Source organism: Alligator mississippiensis, chromosome 15 (genome assembly GCF_030867095.1).
Source record: "Alligator mississippiensis isolate rAllMis1 chromosome 15, rAllMis1, whole genome shotgun sequence".
Lineage (NCBI taxonomy): Eukaryota > Metazoa > Chordata > Crocodylia > Alligatoridae > Alligator > Alligator mississippiensis.
Genome location: NC_081838.1, coordinates 8,310,167 through 8,328,325, shown reverse-complemented (window position 1 = coordinate 8,328,325; position 18,159 = coordinate 8,310,167). Strand labels below are relative to the sequence as shown.

The 18,159-nt window shown below is 47.7% G+C and overlaps 1 protein-coding gene across 1 annotated transcript; it reads left to right on the top strand.

The window, feature by feature from the left end:
- The first annotated feature begins 10,120 nt into the window (after positions 1–10,120).
- Positions 10,121–14,452, top strand: HOXC13 (homeobox C13). Its single transcript, XM_006278444.3, has 2 exons — positions 10,121–10,887; positions 13,331–14,452. The coding sequence occupies exons 1-2, from the start codon at positions 10,221–10,223 to the stop codon at positions 13,585–13,587; spliced, it is 924 nt and encodes a 307-aa protein (XP_006278506.1). The 5' UTR covers positions 10,121–10,220; the 3' UTR covers positions 13,588–14,452.
- The last annotated feature ends 3,707 nt before the right edge of the window (positions 14,453–18,159 follow it).

The following is an 18,159-nucleotide window of genomic DNA, read 5'->3' as shown; positions in this document are numbered from 1 at the left end:
ATAACCGAACGAGCTAAAAGACAGACGGATGGATGGGCGGATGAACAACCGGTAAGTAGATAGAGAGAGAGAGATGATGATGATGATGATGAAGATTAGATAGATAGATAGATAGATAGATAGATAGATAGATAGATAGATAGATAGATAGATAGATAGATAGAAGGAATCTGATTCTACCGTGACCCACGCCTCGTTAAAACACCCTGAAACTTAATAAATATCTCCCCCCCCCCCACATACACACACTCATAACCACAAGCTTTCTGCACTTTTTCAGGGGAAAGCTCCCTCTGGTTCTTAGCTGCGTAGGAAGAGTAAATCCTGTCGTCCTCAAGAAGCCTCCCTCCCTCTTTCCAAACCCCGCAGTCCGCGGTGTAAGGAAGCCAACACCTGGATGTCTCAGGAGGGACATGAACTTCTGTATATGGCGATTTTGGCAGAGCAGAGAGAGCCCCGACAGATCTAGGATCGCTGCTGTTGCGCCACTAACACCGGCCAGAACAGGACAGACCCGGGAGAACTGGTGACCTTTGTGGTAGATCCGGACTGGCCAAGCCGCGAGCGTTTCTGGCTTTGTACTGATCCTTACACTTCGCATCGCTTTATGCCATCCCCAAGTCAAGCGCATGTATAGCTCTCAAATGTATACCCCTTGCCTAGGATTTCAGGAAGGGAAAAGATGCCAGGAAGAGAGAAAACCCTAGAGAAATCTCCAGATTAAAGCTCTGTTCTTCGTGGGGGGTGGGAAGCTGCACAATCGCCATTCTGTTTGTCTCTCTACTCATCCAGCTATATATAATAAAGGGTTTAAAAACCTATATGCATATAAAGGCAGACAGATAGATAGACAAATATGCGATAGAGAGCTAGGCAGGCAGGCAGACAGACAGGTAAATATGAAATAGATACATACATGGATACATCGATAGATATGCAATAAATAGATATAAAATAAATAGATGGATAAAGATATGCGATAGATAGATAGATAGATAGATAGATAGATAGATAGATAGATAGATAGATAGATAGATAGATAGATAGATAGATAGATAGAGATACAGGGGTGTGGGTTGCAGCCGTGTTGGTAAAGGCTTCTTTACTATTCATTCCATCCAGGAGAGCACACACCTACTGCAGATGCTTCCTCAGCCTGACGAAGGGTTTTTAAACCCGAAAGCTTACTAAAACAAAATTTTCCAACTATTTAGTTGGTCTATCAGATTTACCCAAAGAATCTTATCTGCCTAGATACATAGATAGATATGCAATAGATAGATAGGCGGTCAGATACAGAAAGATGAGCATTGCAGGTTGTGATAAACTATCAACGTCCATCTCCCCTGGAAGTTAAACGAATGCAAAACACTCAGACCATCTTTTCCCAGGAAGTTTTCTATTCTCCAACATACTCGAGGACCAAGCCCCTCGGGTTGCCCATTTCTACACTTCCCTGGGGCTGCGGTGAAGGTGGCTGATCCAAGCCTTTCTCCCCACTCTTAACCTTGCTACTCAAGTTTCATTTTGCTGGTCACTGCTTCGACTCCCTCCACACTCCGTGCCCATCAGAGCCCCAGGACAGAGCAGAAGACCCCCCTCATAATTTGCCATGCATTCTCCGGGCAGATGCGGATGGGTGAGACACATCCAGCATGCAGGAGGAGAGGCGAGGAGACTACTTATGAATTCTCAGTGCGTCCAGAACTGCAATTATGGTGGTATATGGTGTAATATCAGTCAGAGGGCACCTTATCAAGTAGAGGTCGGAGAAGACATCTCAAGCCAAGTAGTATCGAGAGTACCCCCCCCACCCCCCAAATTGCAGGCAAAATAAATGAGCAAGTTGGCTTCTAACTTGGCCAAAGTTTGAAGGCACTTAGATATGATTTAGTTGCTCTGGGGGAGCTGAAATGCACACTCTCTCTCTCACACACACACATATTTGCACAAATGAATGTGTTTGCTTCCGGGGGCAGGCGGCGGGGGTGGGGTGGGGGGTAACTTAGCCACATTTGTACTGTGGAGCTCTGAATAATTCCTAATTTAATATCTCGGGGTTTGTTTGTTTTTTACCTTGAGCAAGAGCAGCCTGACCCGCTAATTATGGGGATTTGGGTAGATCGTTTGAGGACACTAACTTTTTTTCTTAAAAGTCTAAATCTTTCTGCTTTCCAAGCAAAGAGGCAAACTCTAGATTACTGAGATGAAGACGACAAAAATCATGTTCCTGGCGGAACAGCGGGGAATGACTTTTTTTTGCCCAGACATTGGTCAAAGACCAGACTTTAGGTTTCCGAGGAGAGATAAAAAGCACCCAGCTCTGACAACAGACACTTTTGGGGAAACCCGCGTGTGTCTACACATGCACATGCATACACACACATGCACAGACACACGGGGTTCCCCACAAGTGTCTGTTGTCAGAGCTGGGTGCTATATCTATATCTATATTTGTGTGTATATACACACACACACACACACACACACACAAAGACACACGTATATATATACACATATACACACACATATATACGCATATGCATATATGCAACATATATATAATATAATATAAGCAGTGTGTGTATATATATATAATATAAGCAGAGTGTGTGTGTGTATTTACGCCTCTCCATGTCTATGTGTTAGCACTGGACTGGCCTGCTTTTCTGACCGATGTGGCTAACCCCCCCCCCCCCCCCCAATGTCTTCTCTAAAAGTTTCGAGGGAGGCAACCCTTTTCGGAGCGATTTGCCCCTTCCCCCGACAGATCTTGCAACAAGACGGTTTTTTTATCACTTACATCTTTACGTATATAATGCATCATAAAGCTCAGTTCGTGCCAGCGCGGCTTGTAATGTCTCCAACTCCCTTCTGTTGCTTCGCAAGGGTGGCGTTTGGAGAGGGGCTATGACTATATTGCCTACTGGTTGCTTCCCCCAATCCCCAAAATAGCTCTAAGACTAGACCTATTCCAAGGCTCATTTTGAGATCGAGTGGACCAAGCAATGAATAGATTTCATTCTCCTTTCTGGAGGAGGCGAGAGGATCATCCCCCCCTCACCCCACGCCCCTCCAACACAACTGACTTTCCATAATACTGGCCAGAACTACCTGCTGGATAAAGAGGAGAACTTAAGTTGTCTTACACTGGCCTGGTGGTAGGTTTCCAAGACAGTTGTCCATCCAAATGCATCTTGAGCTATGTTGGCATCGGGAAGAGAAAGAATCCCACGTCCCGGGAAGCAAAAGTGACTCTGGAGTTGGTTTAATAAAATAAAATAAAATAAAATAAAATAAAATAACACAGTCACTCCACAACAACCCCAGCCGCTGGGATACCTGATACACCCTAGCTGCAGCGAGGAGAAGACTCAGGCCACATGATACACAGTCACAAGCACCCTGCCAAGGTATCATTTGTTGACACAAACAAGATCAAATGCCCCCCACTCCCAACCCCCACCCCCTGCTCTTTGTCAGGACTGGGAGGCTACCGCCTCTTTTAACTTGGAATTGAACTTGGACTTCCGACCAGACAGGGCCCTAAATCGAAGGAGATATTTTATTTGTTTGCCTTCCGGAGCCCTGACCAAACAGGCCCTCACTTCCCCCCTCCCCCCACACTCCTTCAGCCTTGCAAAAAATAAAATAAATAAAGCAAGGAGGGGCGAGTTCCCAGCATTTGTGCCTATGGGTTTTCCTCTGCCCCCAACTGCCTTTTGTCCAGCTGATAAGTTCCATGGACCCTGGGGGAGGGAGGGGGGAGGTTGGGAGATGAACTTGGCTGTGTGGGCCAGCTGGGGTAGCGTGCAGGGGGTCCTGAAGCCTGCACACGAGCTGGAGTCCTCCTTTGATGCAGCCATCTCAAGGCAAACCACGACCAGGACAGGAGGCGCCGTCCAGCTGCATCAGATGACCGTGCCAGAGAGGTATTCATGTATTTATTCATTCATTCATTCATTCATCTCTTTTGCCATTTCGCGTGGAAGGGGCAGAGATTAAAAAAATATCCACAGCAATAAAACCTGCCTTTTCCAAATCCATGCCTAAGCGTTTCTCAGGGTAGATCTTCTCTGGTTCATCCAAGGGGCCTTGGGGTGGGGTTTCTTAGCTTCATGTGGGGGGGGGGGCATGATGGGGAATGAGAAGGGGGGAAAAGCTGCAAGGATAAATGCTGACGAGTGGAGAAATAAGCACGAGGCTCTCAGAAAGCAAAGCAACTGGGAGTTTCCAGGGGTTCAAGAGCGACGTTTTAACCCCGCGGGTCAGGGAAGGGTCTCGCCGAGCTGCCTCTGCTAACACACGTTACAGGAACCTGGCCAGACAGGAGAAGTCCCTTCCAGGTCAGGATCGTGCTTGGTTTGACTCCATTGCGCCACTGTGGCCCCAGAAAGGGGGTGGGAAGTACCCTGCTCGGGTCTTTCTGCGCTCCTGGGGGGGGGCACCTCTGCCTCCCCTTTCATTAGGAGCGCAGTGAAAGCTTGGGGTTGCGCAGTCTATCGTGCACAACCATCTGCAAGTGCAACAGGGCAGCGAAACGGGGGTGTCCTCCTCTGCCTCGATCTGTGTGCAGGGGCAGGAACCTCAATGCACTTCGGTTTTTTGTCACAGCCACTTAATTGCAAGGATGCACTTCAGCTGCATGAGCTGGACCCGACCCAACCAGCCCGGCTGCTTAGAGTCACTCAAGTCTGAACTGAAAGGACCAGGAACATTGCAGCCTGTCATGGGAAAGAGAGGGCTCACCCCAAAGTTTGGAAAGATCCTGCTACGTTGGCATTTATTTATGCCAAGCAGAATAGAGCAAAGCCTGGGAAAGCTTTTTTTTCCCTTAGGAGCCCCGGAGAGAACAGAAGATGCAGTAGCATAGTTGGTCGACTAAATTTGTAGTCCAGTGGGCAAGAGAGATGTTCAGGCCAAACTTTCTCAAACCTCGAGTTGTATTTACCCTGGTGACACCAACCCATCCTTTCTTCCATCCTTTCTTCCCCCCCACTCCCCCCCCCAAACAACACATACACAATGGAAACGTAGCATTCTCTTCCAGCCCTGAACATAGATTTTATTTGCATTGGGTTACACAGCCATGGAGGAAAATCCAACTGATTTCCTTTTAATAGAAGGAATAGGGTTGTCGTATGTTTGAGTCGGGCTCCCAAAACTCAAAGGGAATCAGTCTCCCCAGCTATCATCAGCAATGCAGTGGGGAGACTTTCCCCATCGCTCGGATAGCAACAAAAGATGTGCACAGAGCAGATTTAGGCTAAAGTGTTTTTTGGGTTTTTTTTTTTCTCAGCCTCTTCCTCTCCAGCAATTCAAATAAAGCATCTTTCCTTTTCCCCCCACCCGGAATCCTTCCCTAGAAGGCAAGGATCAGGAGGAATGATTTGATCAGCTGTTGAGACATTTCATTTCAGCCCTGGGTTGCTTTGCCTGAAGAAGCAAGCGAGAGGCAAGTTGACCCTACGATATCTGTGGGCCTTTTTTAGGTGCCTGAAAATCTACCCGGATTTTCAGGGCAACAGCTCCCTGTTGCAAAAAGCACACCGGCCCCGCTGCAATCTGCCTTGTGGAAAGTTTTGCCTTCACAAGTCATTGCACCGAAACTGGACTGGAGTCTCTAGCAATCACCTGCACCCTGGCATAGCTTCTTTTTTTTAGCTAATAAAGCACATTTCAAGGGCGGGGGGAAATATATGCTACATTTTCGGAGTTGGCTGGCACGTAGAGTCTTTGCAAAACAGCTCTGTGTCGCCAAAAGGATGATGCTCCTGTCCTCATGGCTCGGGAAATTCATCTCTCTTCGGTCTTCTCTTCTATTGGAGAAATAGGAACAAATAAGGATGCAAACTCCCCTGGCCAGAACTTATTAAAAAGTGGAGGTCTAATCCCAAGGATCCAAGCTGTTACCAATCACTGAAGCATCTGCCGCTTCTTCCTCACTTGAGCAATATCCAGGTTAAAAATAGGGGATCCCAATGAAGCAGGCGATATTATTAATTAGAGTGATAAGTTTCCAAGTCCATTTTTAATGCAACATGTTTCCTGGGGATAACATTCTGCAAAAAAATCTGAAAAAGCCACAGTCGCTTTCTATCTATATCTATATCTATATCTATATCGATAAATATATATATAGATATATAGCTATAAAGTATTAAACATTAATAAAGTATTAAACATGAATAACATCATATTATTATATATAGATATATATAGATGGATATATCTACAGCCATCTTTAGACATATATAGATATATAGATATATTTCTCTCTATATATCTATATACATCTATATAATGATATGATGTTGTTAATGTTTAATACTTCAGTAAAAATATAACAGCAGCAATGTGTGTGTATATATGTAAGTGTGTGTATATGCGTGTGTATATGTACGTATGTATGTGTGTATATATATGCATATATACATATATATGTATATATACATACACAGACACATATAGAGATATATATGGAGAGAGAGATATATAGAGAGAAATCTATCTATTTATCTATATATAAATATATATAGATATACACACACATTTATACACACACACGCACATAATACTCGCAATCAAATATTTTCTACGGTTACAAGCAAGCCCAGACCAATGAATTCCGGGCGAAATACATGTGTTATTATTTCTAATTGCTCACTTTCTTCGGGTGATTTTTATTTATGGTCGCCTTCACTTGACGCAGTTCCATATATTTTATTTTATTTTTAGGTGTAAAGATCCCTGAGCTGGTTTCAGTTAATTAACCCACTAGAATTGACTCCTGCTATCAATCCCCAGCTTGCTATCTTAGGAAAATCAGCCCGTTTCAATGAGATACTACCGAGCCATTTATGAAATGAAATGCAGTTGGGAGGCTCAGGCGAGGCAGATAACAGGGCGAACAGGGGGTTCAGAGGGAAATCGACGGGATTTTCGCATCCTTCACAGTTAAATTGGGACTTGTCCTTTCCTGGTTGCTTTTGCAGTCACAGTTTAACGCGTATGTCACCTTCCCTGTTCCTACGAGGCAGATTTTTTTTTGGAGCGCCTTCCAACCGGGTGGTCTTAATTTCCCGTCTGCAACATGCAATAATAAATGGAACTGTAAAATGCAAAGTTTAATTAAATCTATATTTCATTGCAATCCGAATGGCAAATGCCCTTACATAAACCTGGGGGCTGGGGGGGGGAAGAGATCATGCTATTATTTGTATTTATTACTCTCCTTGCTTTCTGGACGAAGTACACCCTAATATCCTCAATGTTTAAAAAACAGGGGTCTATTTTTCGTGGTGGTTTGATACCATTTCTGCAGTCTCCCTCAGTTACACATGATGGGTTACGCCTCTATCAGGCTTTACATAAATCTTTAACTTTTTAACATGGAAATCCTCTTTTGCTCGTAGCCACGGCATAAAATTAAGCAGAGGAATCGGATTCAAAATAAATTTAAAAAATAATAGAAAGCTTACAGGATCTTTTGTTCAGGATAGGTAACAACGGGCCAAGTAAGGGAAAAGAATAGATGCCTAAGTCTGCCTCGTATATGCAGCCCACTAGCTACCCGGGGCATTACTAAGGAAGGGTGTCTCCTGGCGATTTCTGCCTGAAATGAAGTCACTCAAGTGGCTAGCCGAAAGGAAATCCTCTCTCTGTGTTAAATCTTTCATTTGTTTTAATCACCGGTAGATTTTCCTTGTGGTTAAGGTGTTGCATGGTCCGATTTCTTGCCTGGAGAGTCCAAGCATCCTTCGCTGGGGCTAGGAGCTACCCAGGAGCTCCGCACGTCCCTGAGACGCTATCTGTGAAGTTCATCCTCGTCTGTCTAGACATTCACGGGGAACCGGTTTGTCTATTTTCCCTTGAACTTGGACTTCGACTCTCTCTCTCTCTTCTTTTTAACTTTAGGTAAGGATTTCTGGGAATTAATGCCCCTTATCCACCGCGAAGCGTTCCCAGTAGAAAACATAACGTTGAATAAAGCGCCAGCTCCACATATGCCCCTTGTAATGCTACTTTCCGGATTTGGTTTGCTGCATTTCCAGTATTTTTCTTTCTTTTGATGGAGAGGGGGATGGGGATTAATACACTATAAAAAAAAATACCCCCCTGGAAGGTTGAGAAGGTCCCTTAGCAAAATGGCTATTTTTAAAAATACAGATATCTATTTTAAAAAAATTAAAATGTAGCCTGCAGCTCTTCGAGTATCTACGGCGAATACATCTAATTGATTTCATCCGAGTGCGAGGCATGTACTTGGGGCTGGGTGTGTGCTGACGGTGGTACTTCCAACTGGGGCATTTTGGGTCTCTTTGGGACGGTTTCATGCGGGAATATTCATCGTGACCGAACTGATCCGACCCAAGATGCCACTATCCCACGGCAGGACACGGGCAGTCTTGGAAACCCTGGATAGCGGTTCCAGTTTGGGCTCATCCAAACCCAGCGGAGTTGGGAGACTGAGCAGCCCAGATGATTGCAGATGGAAATAAATTCCTCTTGCAACTTTGTCCTGGAGATTTCTTATGACAGGGACACTAAAAGACTTTGCCTTGAGAGTTATCCTCTCTTTTTTTGGCCCGGGAAGGGATCCGTGGGATCCCTTGTTGTACCTCCCCATTATTAAAAATAAAATAAAATAAAATAAAATCAAACGCTGACATTTCTCATTTGCCAGAATTTAAAGCAGGGAACTTTGCTCTCTAAAGGAAAGGGGGGGGGGGGGGAGCCTACCATATAAACATCGTTCCCCATCAATCTCTCCCCAAGTAATTTGCTATTTCTCTATTTCATCTGTTTAATTATAATCCATCCATCTTGAATCGTGTTTACGTTTTATAAACTGGGTTGCACTTATTGTGTTTTACACATCCACACAAATCAGCCCTGGACCATTAGATTCCCCCCTTGTCCTTTGTTCCACAAGCCACATTGTTGCTGAAATATTTATTACTGAAGTATTAAACATTAATAACATCATATCATAATATAATCACGGCGAGTCCCCTTTAAACCTTCCCAGTTTGTTGAGCACAAAAGATTAAGTATTATTAGTTTGGATTCATACACAAAGCGAGAGCATAAAACGTTTTGGAGACATCCATTATTAAATTCATGTTTTCCAGTCCATCTGGGCTGAAAACGGGGGCGGTGGGGGGGACAGAGCCCAGCAGAGAGGAGATCTAGAGAGGCACCTTGCAAACAAACAGACAATGGGTTAAACCTTGGCAGTCCCACGATCTGTGCAAAATGCGAGCTGCTGCTTCGGATCTGATGGCAAGTGAGGACAGTTCATTCCCCAACCAGGTCCGGATCGCCCGGGCGTTATAATGAACCCGACGGTGGGGATTTGGGTTGGGGGTTTTTTGGCAAGGAAGAGCCCGGACTTTGCCCCCATCAGACAACAGCCCCCCTCAAGAAAACCCCACGCTTCTCCCGAGTTACACACACACACGCAAGCAGATTTACCAGTGCAAGGCTCAGCTCTTAGACCTCCCAGTCCTGAGAGTCTGCTAGAAGAATGATGGGGGAGGGGGGGGCACATAAACTACCAGCCAGCTCACAAATCCTTCCCCCTCCTTCATCCCATTTCTCTGATTATGATTATGATTATATTTCCCCCCCTTAGCCCCTCCTAATAAAGGACCCTTGTTCTCCCTGGGCATCCAGGCAAACAATTAGCCCCTGGGTGAGATCCCAGGCAGGGAGCAGGGGAGCTGCTTCAGTCTATGTGATTCTCTCCCCGTCCCCGCATAGGAAAATGTCCCAATTAAGCATTATTTAAAAATAATAAATAACCCACCCTGAGATTTCTGAGGGCAAGGAGAGCGGCTAAACCCAGCTCTTTGTGTCGGCCAAATTGTGAAACCCCATCCCCCCCCCGCCTTTATTTATTCCGCTCCCTCTTTACAATCAATGGGTGGCAACCTTCGCCTTTAAGGATTCCTGTTTCTCTGCTCCACGCAGCCAATGGGAGCTGCCCGTTGCCTACCCAAAGCCAGGAGGGAACAGCAGATAGGGCTGGCGGCGGGTCACGTGGCCGGGCCAGATTTATCGCGGAGTATTTACAGGTCACGTGGCCCGGCGGATTTCTTAATGAACTGGCCCCGGCGCGCCCGCTCTGCGCATGCTCCGGCGTAAACAATATGCTAGGGAAATTAGGTGTCTCTCTTTGGGAAGTCGAGTTTTAAAAAGCGCAGGCAGACCATGATATGACGACTTCACTGATCCTGCATCCACGCTGGGCGGATACCTTTATGTACGTCTATGAGGACACCCCGAATGAACATACCCAGAATAAAACCCCAGGCATGGAGGGGCTGAGTGGGAACTGCCCGGCGAGCCACTGCAGGGATATAATCACTCACCCGGTCCTGGGGCGCCATTCCAGCACCATTGGGACTCACCAGGGCTCTGTCTACACGGATATCCCCGCGCCAGAACCTGCCCGGCAGTGCCCGGCGCCGCCGCCAGCCTCCTCCAACGCGACCCTGAGCTACGGCTACCCCTTTGGAGGCAGCTACTATGGGTGCCGGCTGTCCCACTCCCACAACGTGAACTTACAACAAAAGCCTTGCTCCTACCACCCGGGAGAAAAGTACCCCGAACCCAGCGGTTCCCTCCCCAGCGAAGAACTATCCTCAAGGGCCAAAGAGTTTGCTTTTTACCCCAGCTTTGCCAGCTCCTACCAGGCGGTCCCTGGTTACTTGGACGTCTCAGTGGTACCCGGGATCAGTAGCCACCCAGAACCGAGGCATGACACTTTGCTTCCCATGGAAGGCTACCAGCATTGGGCTCTGTCCAATGGTTGGGAAGGGCAGGTTTATTGCTCGAAAGAGCAGTCGCAGTCTACCCATCTCTGGAAGTCACCTTTCCCAGGTAGGGTGTTCTCCGATCCAGCATGCTTGTCTGCTTTACTAACCGCCAGGTTTAAAAAAAAAAATCTCTGTGGAATGAGGCAATGTGTATGGACACGCAGGGGTAAGGAGGTGCAGTAATCCAGCTAAACCCTTGTGCTCGCTTTCCAAGTAAGTTTGCAGTTTCCTTGTCTCCTTCCCCCCCCCCCCCCCACACCTCGTGTTGCTTCAGCACTTCGCTGGAGCTGCTCCCCAAAGCAGCCCCCTTCCCCCCCAGCTGCAGGAAGCCTCATTTCCTAAGGGAGAAAGCCCCCCCGCTTTTTTTTTCTAGTGTCCCCCCCCAAAAAATAGTGTCTCAGGACAGTGCAACACATCCTATTGCAATCACGGGAGTGCCAAGTGACATGAATATTGGTTGGGAGCAAAGGAGAGGAGAGAGGGAGGGAAGGTGAAGGGGAAAATACAGCCCTGGTTCTCCGTGTGCTTAGGGAAGGCGCGATGAATGACAGCCCGCCGGGACCCCCAGCACGCGGAGGGGCGATGGAGGATGCTCCTGGGGCTTCCCAGTCGTGCCATGGGGCACTGCCGGGATCCCCTCCCTGGAGATGCGGAGCAAGGCCCGACACGCAGCGGGGCGAGGACTCGGCGCGGTTGCCCAATCCCCGTACAACGTGCCTCTGTAGGTGCCTCCATCCTGCAGGCGGACGGGAAGCACACAGTAACCGGGACCACGCTGGTGTATCGGGGTGTCTGTGCCCTAGTGAGTGGAGCAGGGTGTCCCTGATCCCCTCCTCCTCCACTGGCTGGGCTTCAGCGGCTCTTGTGGGAAGGCTGGAAGATGGGAGGGCAGTCCTTGATTTTCCTATGCAGGAAAAAAAGATTTACAATTTGCAGGGGGCTGGGGTGAAAAAACAGTTTCCTAGGTCCTGATCCTTGTCGTGTGTGCACTCCCCCCCCCCCCCCCGTCCAGTTACAGGAGAGAGGGCAAACTTTGTGATCTGGGGAGCACTGAAAGGAGCAGAAAGAGGGGAAATGTCACATCTAGGGCCAAAAAAAAAAAGGTGGTTTCGGATCTATTCCCTGGGAAGATGGGGGTGTCGTGGGCATCAGTTCCTATTCCGAGTGCTGCAGCCCTGATACCTTCTGGGGTATTTCTATTCCAAGAGCCCCCCCCCCGCTTTCTCCCTGGGCCTACTGGAATCCGCAGGGCTTGGTCCGGGTCTGATGGGAAACAGCCCGCGAAGTAGCTGTCCAAAGTAGTCCACAAGGATATCCCGGTGAGATAAGGACTGATGAATAGCCACGATCCAGACCCGAGCCCGCTGTGACCCCCGCTTCGCTTTTTCGGGGCTAGGCAAGCGCCTCGCACAGAGGCAGCTGGCACCTGGGATCCTTGTCCGAAAATCACGGTAGCCGGGTATGGACGGGCCTGGGGGAGCCCCTCCCGGCCCGACTGCAATAGCGGGGGGAGAAGAGGCAGTGGACAGATGTAATGCGAGTCGACGCGAGCATGGGCTGCATTCAGATCTGCGCTGAATCTCGAGGGGAGATCCCATATCGGAAGAGAAAGCAGGGCTGCAGCGCAACACCCCGCTTGCCCCCGTTTATCTGAGGTCTTTTTTTTTTTTTTTTTAAATAGCCCCAGCCCAACTTGCACAAGTAGCAGCCGAGCTGGGGTGGTGGTGGTGGGAAATCCAGGTTACTTTTTTGGAAGAGGACGAAATGATGCGAGCGGCGGCTGGAGCAGGGCGGAGTGGAGACGCGCTTGTTTGCCCAAAGTGCCGGGGTCTGAGCCGTAAAGCTCATAATTAATGAGGGCGCCTATGCCGGGTGGGAGTCCTGCAAGAGCGAGGTGTTCAGACCGATGGGGGCTTAGGGAAGGGAAGGGAAAGAAAAAGGAAAAGGGGCAGGGAGTGTTCAGCCGGGCCTGAAATGCACCTGGTCGGAGGCCCCCTTGGCTTGTGAGGGGGGGAGTATTTTATGAAATGACTTTGATGCCCCCTTGACTGTATGTGAAAATCCAGCCTGAGCAACAGATCCGGGCAGAACAGTCCCCCTCGCCCTACTAATATGTTATTATTCCACTCAGTCTTGCACTAGCTTCCCTTCTTCCTTCCTTTTTTCCTAATGGGTTCTCTCTAATTTTCATTCTCCTTCTCGTTTCCCCTTCTTTCCAACGTTGTCTCGTCCTTTTATCCTTTTCTTTCTTCCCTACTTTCTAATTCTCTCTTTCATCCTAGTTCTTTCTTTTTCTCTTACCTCTCTCCTCTCTCACTGTTTCATTCTTTCCAAGCCTTTCTTTTTTTAAAAGTCTAATAGTTTCTTGCTTGCTAGCTTTCCTCTCTCTCTGATCTAATTATCTCTCTGCACCCCCTTTTTTCCTCTCCTGGGGGGAGGACGGACCCCCTTCCATTCCCTTCCGCGGCACAGGGTAACCCTTCCTATTTCTCTCCTCCTCCCTCCAGACGTGGTTCCTCTCCAGCCCGAAGTGAGCAGCTACCGGAGAGGTCGGAAAAAGAGAGTCCCCTACACGAAAATCCAGCTGAAGGAGCTAGAGAAGGAGTACGCAGCGAGCAAGTTCATTACCAAAGAGAAGCGAAGGCGGATTTCGGCCACCACCAACCTCTCCGAGCGCCAGGTCACCATCTGGTTCCAGAACCGGAGGGTGAAAGAGAAAAAGGTAGTCAGTAAATCGAAATCAGCGCATCTCCACGCTACCTGACATAGAAATGGCTGAGGGGGGGAAGGGAGAGAGAGAGGAACACACGTATTTATCGGGTAGATCTGTATGATAAGAACATCCACCGCGAACTCCGTGCTGGCTCCATTGATTATTTAAGAATACCACCACCACCACCCAAATAATAGACTGTCTATTTGATCATAGCTGAGAGCATCTTTTGGTTGAATCCGAATCCGTCCTCCGACTGTGAATAGCCGACACCCCTTGGTCCAGTTAACTGTGTATATTTAAGGAAAAAAAAAAAAGAAAAAAAAGAGCGTAGTTATGTTAAAAGACCTGAAACCTGAATGTTCCTTTATAACTGTATAGCCCTTCTCCACTGACCGATCATATTTTTGGCTCTTGTCGTCCGCTGGTGTTAAATGTATGGAGAACATAGACATGAGCTTTATCTTCTGGCGTCACTAAAGGACCGAAAAGGCTGCTATTGTTGGGAAGAGAATCATTTTTTTCCCCCATTATGATTACGATGATGATGATTATTCTGTATCACTTAAAAAAAATAACAAAACGCTAATTGAAGTCACACGTGGATGGAAAGTGACTTCCTATATAATATATATATTTTTTTTGGTATGTTCTCATGGGGGTTTATATATCTCTGCCATAGAACTGGAATCTCTGTTCTCCACTGACAATATAGAAAGTGCACAGTATTGTCTTGGGGTTGATTATCCCCCCCCCGCCCCCAATATAAATCGACTAATCATCAACAGTGTTCTTTCGATATGTAAAAGCGACCATTTTTTTATGTCTTGTATATGTACATAATATTGTGGTGTCCAAATGATATGTACTGAATGCAGATTACATTTCTTAAAAATAAATATCATTTTGGCCTTGAGGTTGGCTCGCTGACGAGGTGTTTGTGCGCGGACAGAATAGTCTTTATGATTATTATTTTTAAATCCCCCTCTAAATCTTCCGAGGAGAAAGCGGGGGCTTGGAGGCGCTCTTAGAAGACTTGGAAGGGAAGGTGGGGAACTGGATGTGAAGAAGAGTAGGTGACCAGAAGAAAACTTCTGAGCTGGGAGCTGAGACGCAGGAAAATAGGAGTGGATATAGCTAAAGTAACACGAGGGAAGCCTTCTTCTTCCCCACCCCTTTATTTTTTTGGCAGGGAGCACATCAGTGGAGGCTAATGCGAGAAGCAATGCGTCCTGCGGAAATGGGCTTAAACCCAGCCAAAAAGGGTTTGGGGGTTGTTTTTTTGGAGGGGTTCTTTTCTGGGTGCCTTTCAGTGCCAGGGGAAGGCGGAACTGCCTCCACAAGGTGGATTTTGCAAAAGCCAGTCTGATTCATGTCGGCTGAGAGAGCTCCATCTCCGCCCTGCCTGCTTGCTGCTCCACCAGACAACAGGTTGGGCTCTGGTAGGGAGCCTCACGTTTCACGTTCAAAGGCAAAGACAGCCGGGGAGACTCCCCCGGACACTTTCCAAAGTGAATTAATTGCGAATTAGCCAAGCATTGGAAAGAAAACGCGGGGGTTGTTTTCAGGGGCGCGTTATCTCGTGAGAAAGTTTCGCAACCTCAAAGCCGTGTTAGCTCTGCTTCGACGTGGGAAAAAAAGAACAAGAGGGCCGGATACCAGAAATCCGCGATAGGTAGTAGCCAGCGCGCGTGTGTACACGCGGGGGTGTTATTCCGCTGCGTATTGATGCAGCTATGAGTATACCGGAGTATGTGACGGCGGGTATTGGTGTGTGTGTGCCCGGCCAGCACAAGCAGCTTAGGCGTCTTCCGCAATTTCTAGCCTGGCTTTAAACGTTTCTGAATGTGGTCCCGAAGCAAGGGACCCAGTTCACCCGACGGTGCGGTCAGCTGGATAGTGGGGCAGGGAGAAGAGGCGATCCGGAGTGGATCGGGTCCCGATGCTCTTGGGACGGTGTGGGCTGGATCCGGACCTGGGAATGCGGAGGATTCCCTATTGCTATTTCTATTTGGAAGGAGGTGACTTCAATACACGGTGTCTTGGCAGGGAAGGGGAGTAGAAAGCCAGTCCCCGTCGCTTGCTCTAAGAATCCGCGTTGATACCCCGCTCCAGTCGGCGAAGGCAGGCATGGGCCGGAGTCTGGTCTCTACGCCCAGGTCGGGTTTAGGTCTGAAGAGGGAAACACGTTTCCAAGTCCTGTTTGGAAGCGGGTTTGTTCCAGGGCAGGCGTGTTTCGGGTGACATCTCTCCCCGGTCTTTGTGTTGGCTGACAAATGCGCAGATAGAACCACAACCTGGAGGCGATACGGGCAGCTAGTTTCGGCGCAGTGAGCTCTCGCTTGCCTTGAGTCTGTATGGAGTCAGTTATGCACACAGAAAAGCAAATCAGCATTATCCTCTGGGGAGGAGAGGAGGGAATGAGGGGATATTGGGATTTGTATTATTTCCCCAAATATGGTTCATTGTTACTCTGGTATTAGGGGTTCCAGTAAGTGTTGGAGTCTTTGTCATCTATCTATCTATCTATCTATCTATCTATCTATCTATCTATCTATCTATCTATCTATCTATCTATCTATCTATCTATCTATCTGTTGTAATGAAGCAGCACAATCCATAACTCCAGTAGACCAGAGTCTGAAAGCTAACATGGACTGGTCTCTGGACTTCGAGGATGTGATGGAAACAGAGACTTGCTGACCATTTTCGGTGTTGTCCCGGGTATTTGTAGCTCTCAGATTCTTTATTTTGCTCTTCCCCCTTCCCTCCCCCCCTCTCCCAGCTCCTTCCAATGGGCCTGGGAGCATAAGGCACGCACCAGGTTGGATCTTAGGGCCTTCAGAAGATAGTGGTGAAGGATGGTGGGGTCTGAGCCGGGTGGGAGAGGTCTCAGGACTATGTCGGAGGTGCCCTGAACCTCAGGGTGCCCGGCTGGCCTCCGTGAGTATGGGCTTCACTCCACCCCCTCCATCTCGAGGGGGTGGGTATAGAGGTAGTCCTGTGGACTTCAAAGGGCACAGCTTTGATTTTCACGGCTGTCAGGCCAGAATCGGGCTCTTCTAACCTAAAAAAACCCCCAATTCGTGAGCTCTGAAGAAGCCTTTTAGAGACTTTCCATTGGGTAAATCAAGGAGGCTGAGGGGGAAGCATCTCCCCTTCTATGTCGTTAGGTGGATCGCCTGGGGAGAGGCATGTTGGAGGCTAACAGATTGAACGAATAGGCACGGATCTGCTTTTTCGATGTTTCGGTCTCACAGGCTGGGATCGGGGTGTTTCCCCATCTCCACCTCTGGTGACTTCCCTGCAACGTGGAGTAAGCGTTTCACCACCCGCTATCTCCTCCATAAACGCCAGCAGAGTTGGAGGGTCTTACCGCATTTCCAAAATACACCCCTCTCCCCAAGCCTGTTCCCATTGGATTACCCCTTGGTACCAAGTCGCAAACATGGTCGAGGTGGCTTACACTTTTCTCCCTCTTTTCCCCTTTAAATGGGGGATATTAGGTCAGAGAGCCATGACGTCACTTCTGGATTACCCTTGACCGTGACTAGGCGGTCTGTTTGACCTTGACATCATGAGCTTCGTGCATAATGAGCAAGGAGACCACAGCCTTGATCTTCTCCCAGCCACTCAGCAGTTAGATTTCCCTAAGTGCCCTCGGCTTCTGTTTACAGATAAACAAGGTGTCATTTGAAGTCTAGACAGGCAGGCTAATGACCAACAATAAAGGCATGAAAAGGAAGTTTCCCAACTTTTGCCTTTTCTTCCCTTTGAATCAAGTACTTTGAATAACTTCTTCACCGCGGGCTTTAGAGTAAAATGGTGTTTCCCTTCTCCCACCAGCCCTCCCTTCCTCCCCTCTTTTTTTTTTTTTTTTGCCTCCGCCATTTTCACTTTTCATACTTCTGGCCTCACTCATACTTGAAGATAAAAAAAGAAAAACACATCGCTAATCTGGAGGGAAAAGTTGGTTTCACACCATTGACTTGTGTGCTGAGGTATGCATAATTGTCAGTGGGTTTATGGCTGTGTTTATATATATTTGAAACACGGAAAAGCCCCAGCCTGCATTGATAGGCAAGGAAAAAAAAATATATGGAAGGAATTCCCTCTACTGTATTTATCAACTGATTATTTTTAAGGAGCAGGTATCCAACATGAAACGATTCCCCAGACTGGTAGGACACGGTTGTTTTCGGCAGCTTGTAAAATAGGAAAAGTCTTTTGTGCACAGGTCAGCCCCGATTCAGCGATTTTGGGAAGCAATCGCGTTTATTAGCAGCTCAGGAAAGTTCCTATCTCCCTTCGGCTGCACTTTGGTGGGAAGGTCCTCTCCTGGAGACATCTCCAGCACTTTGGGGGTGAAAACTGGATCAGACGCAGCTTTAATAAACTTGAGCTATCCTTGAAGGCTTTGCTTTTCCTACACTTAAAAGAAGTGAGACCCACTCTCCAATGGAGCTGGTTCAAACTCAAGTGAATTCCAGCTCATTTAATTGGCATGGTAGTTAATGGTTGGGGGTGGGGGGTGAGGGGGGAGTTGTTTCTTCTCCAAAGGACTTATCGTTTGCAACGCCCTTGTGAATCCAGAGGCAAGCTGAATATTGTGGACAGAACAAA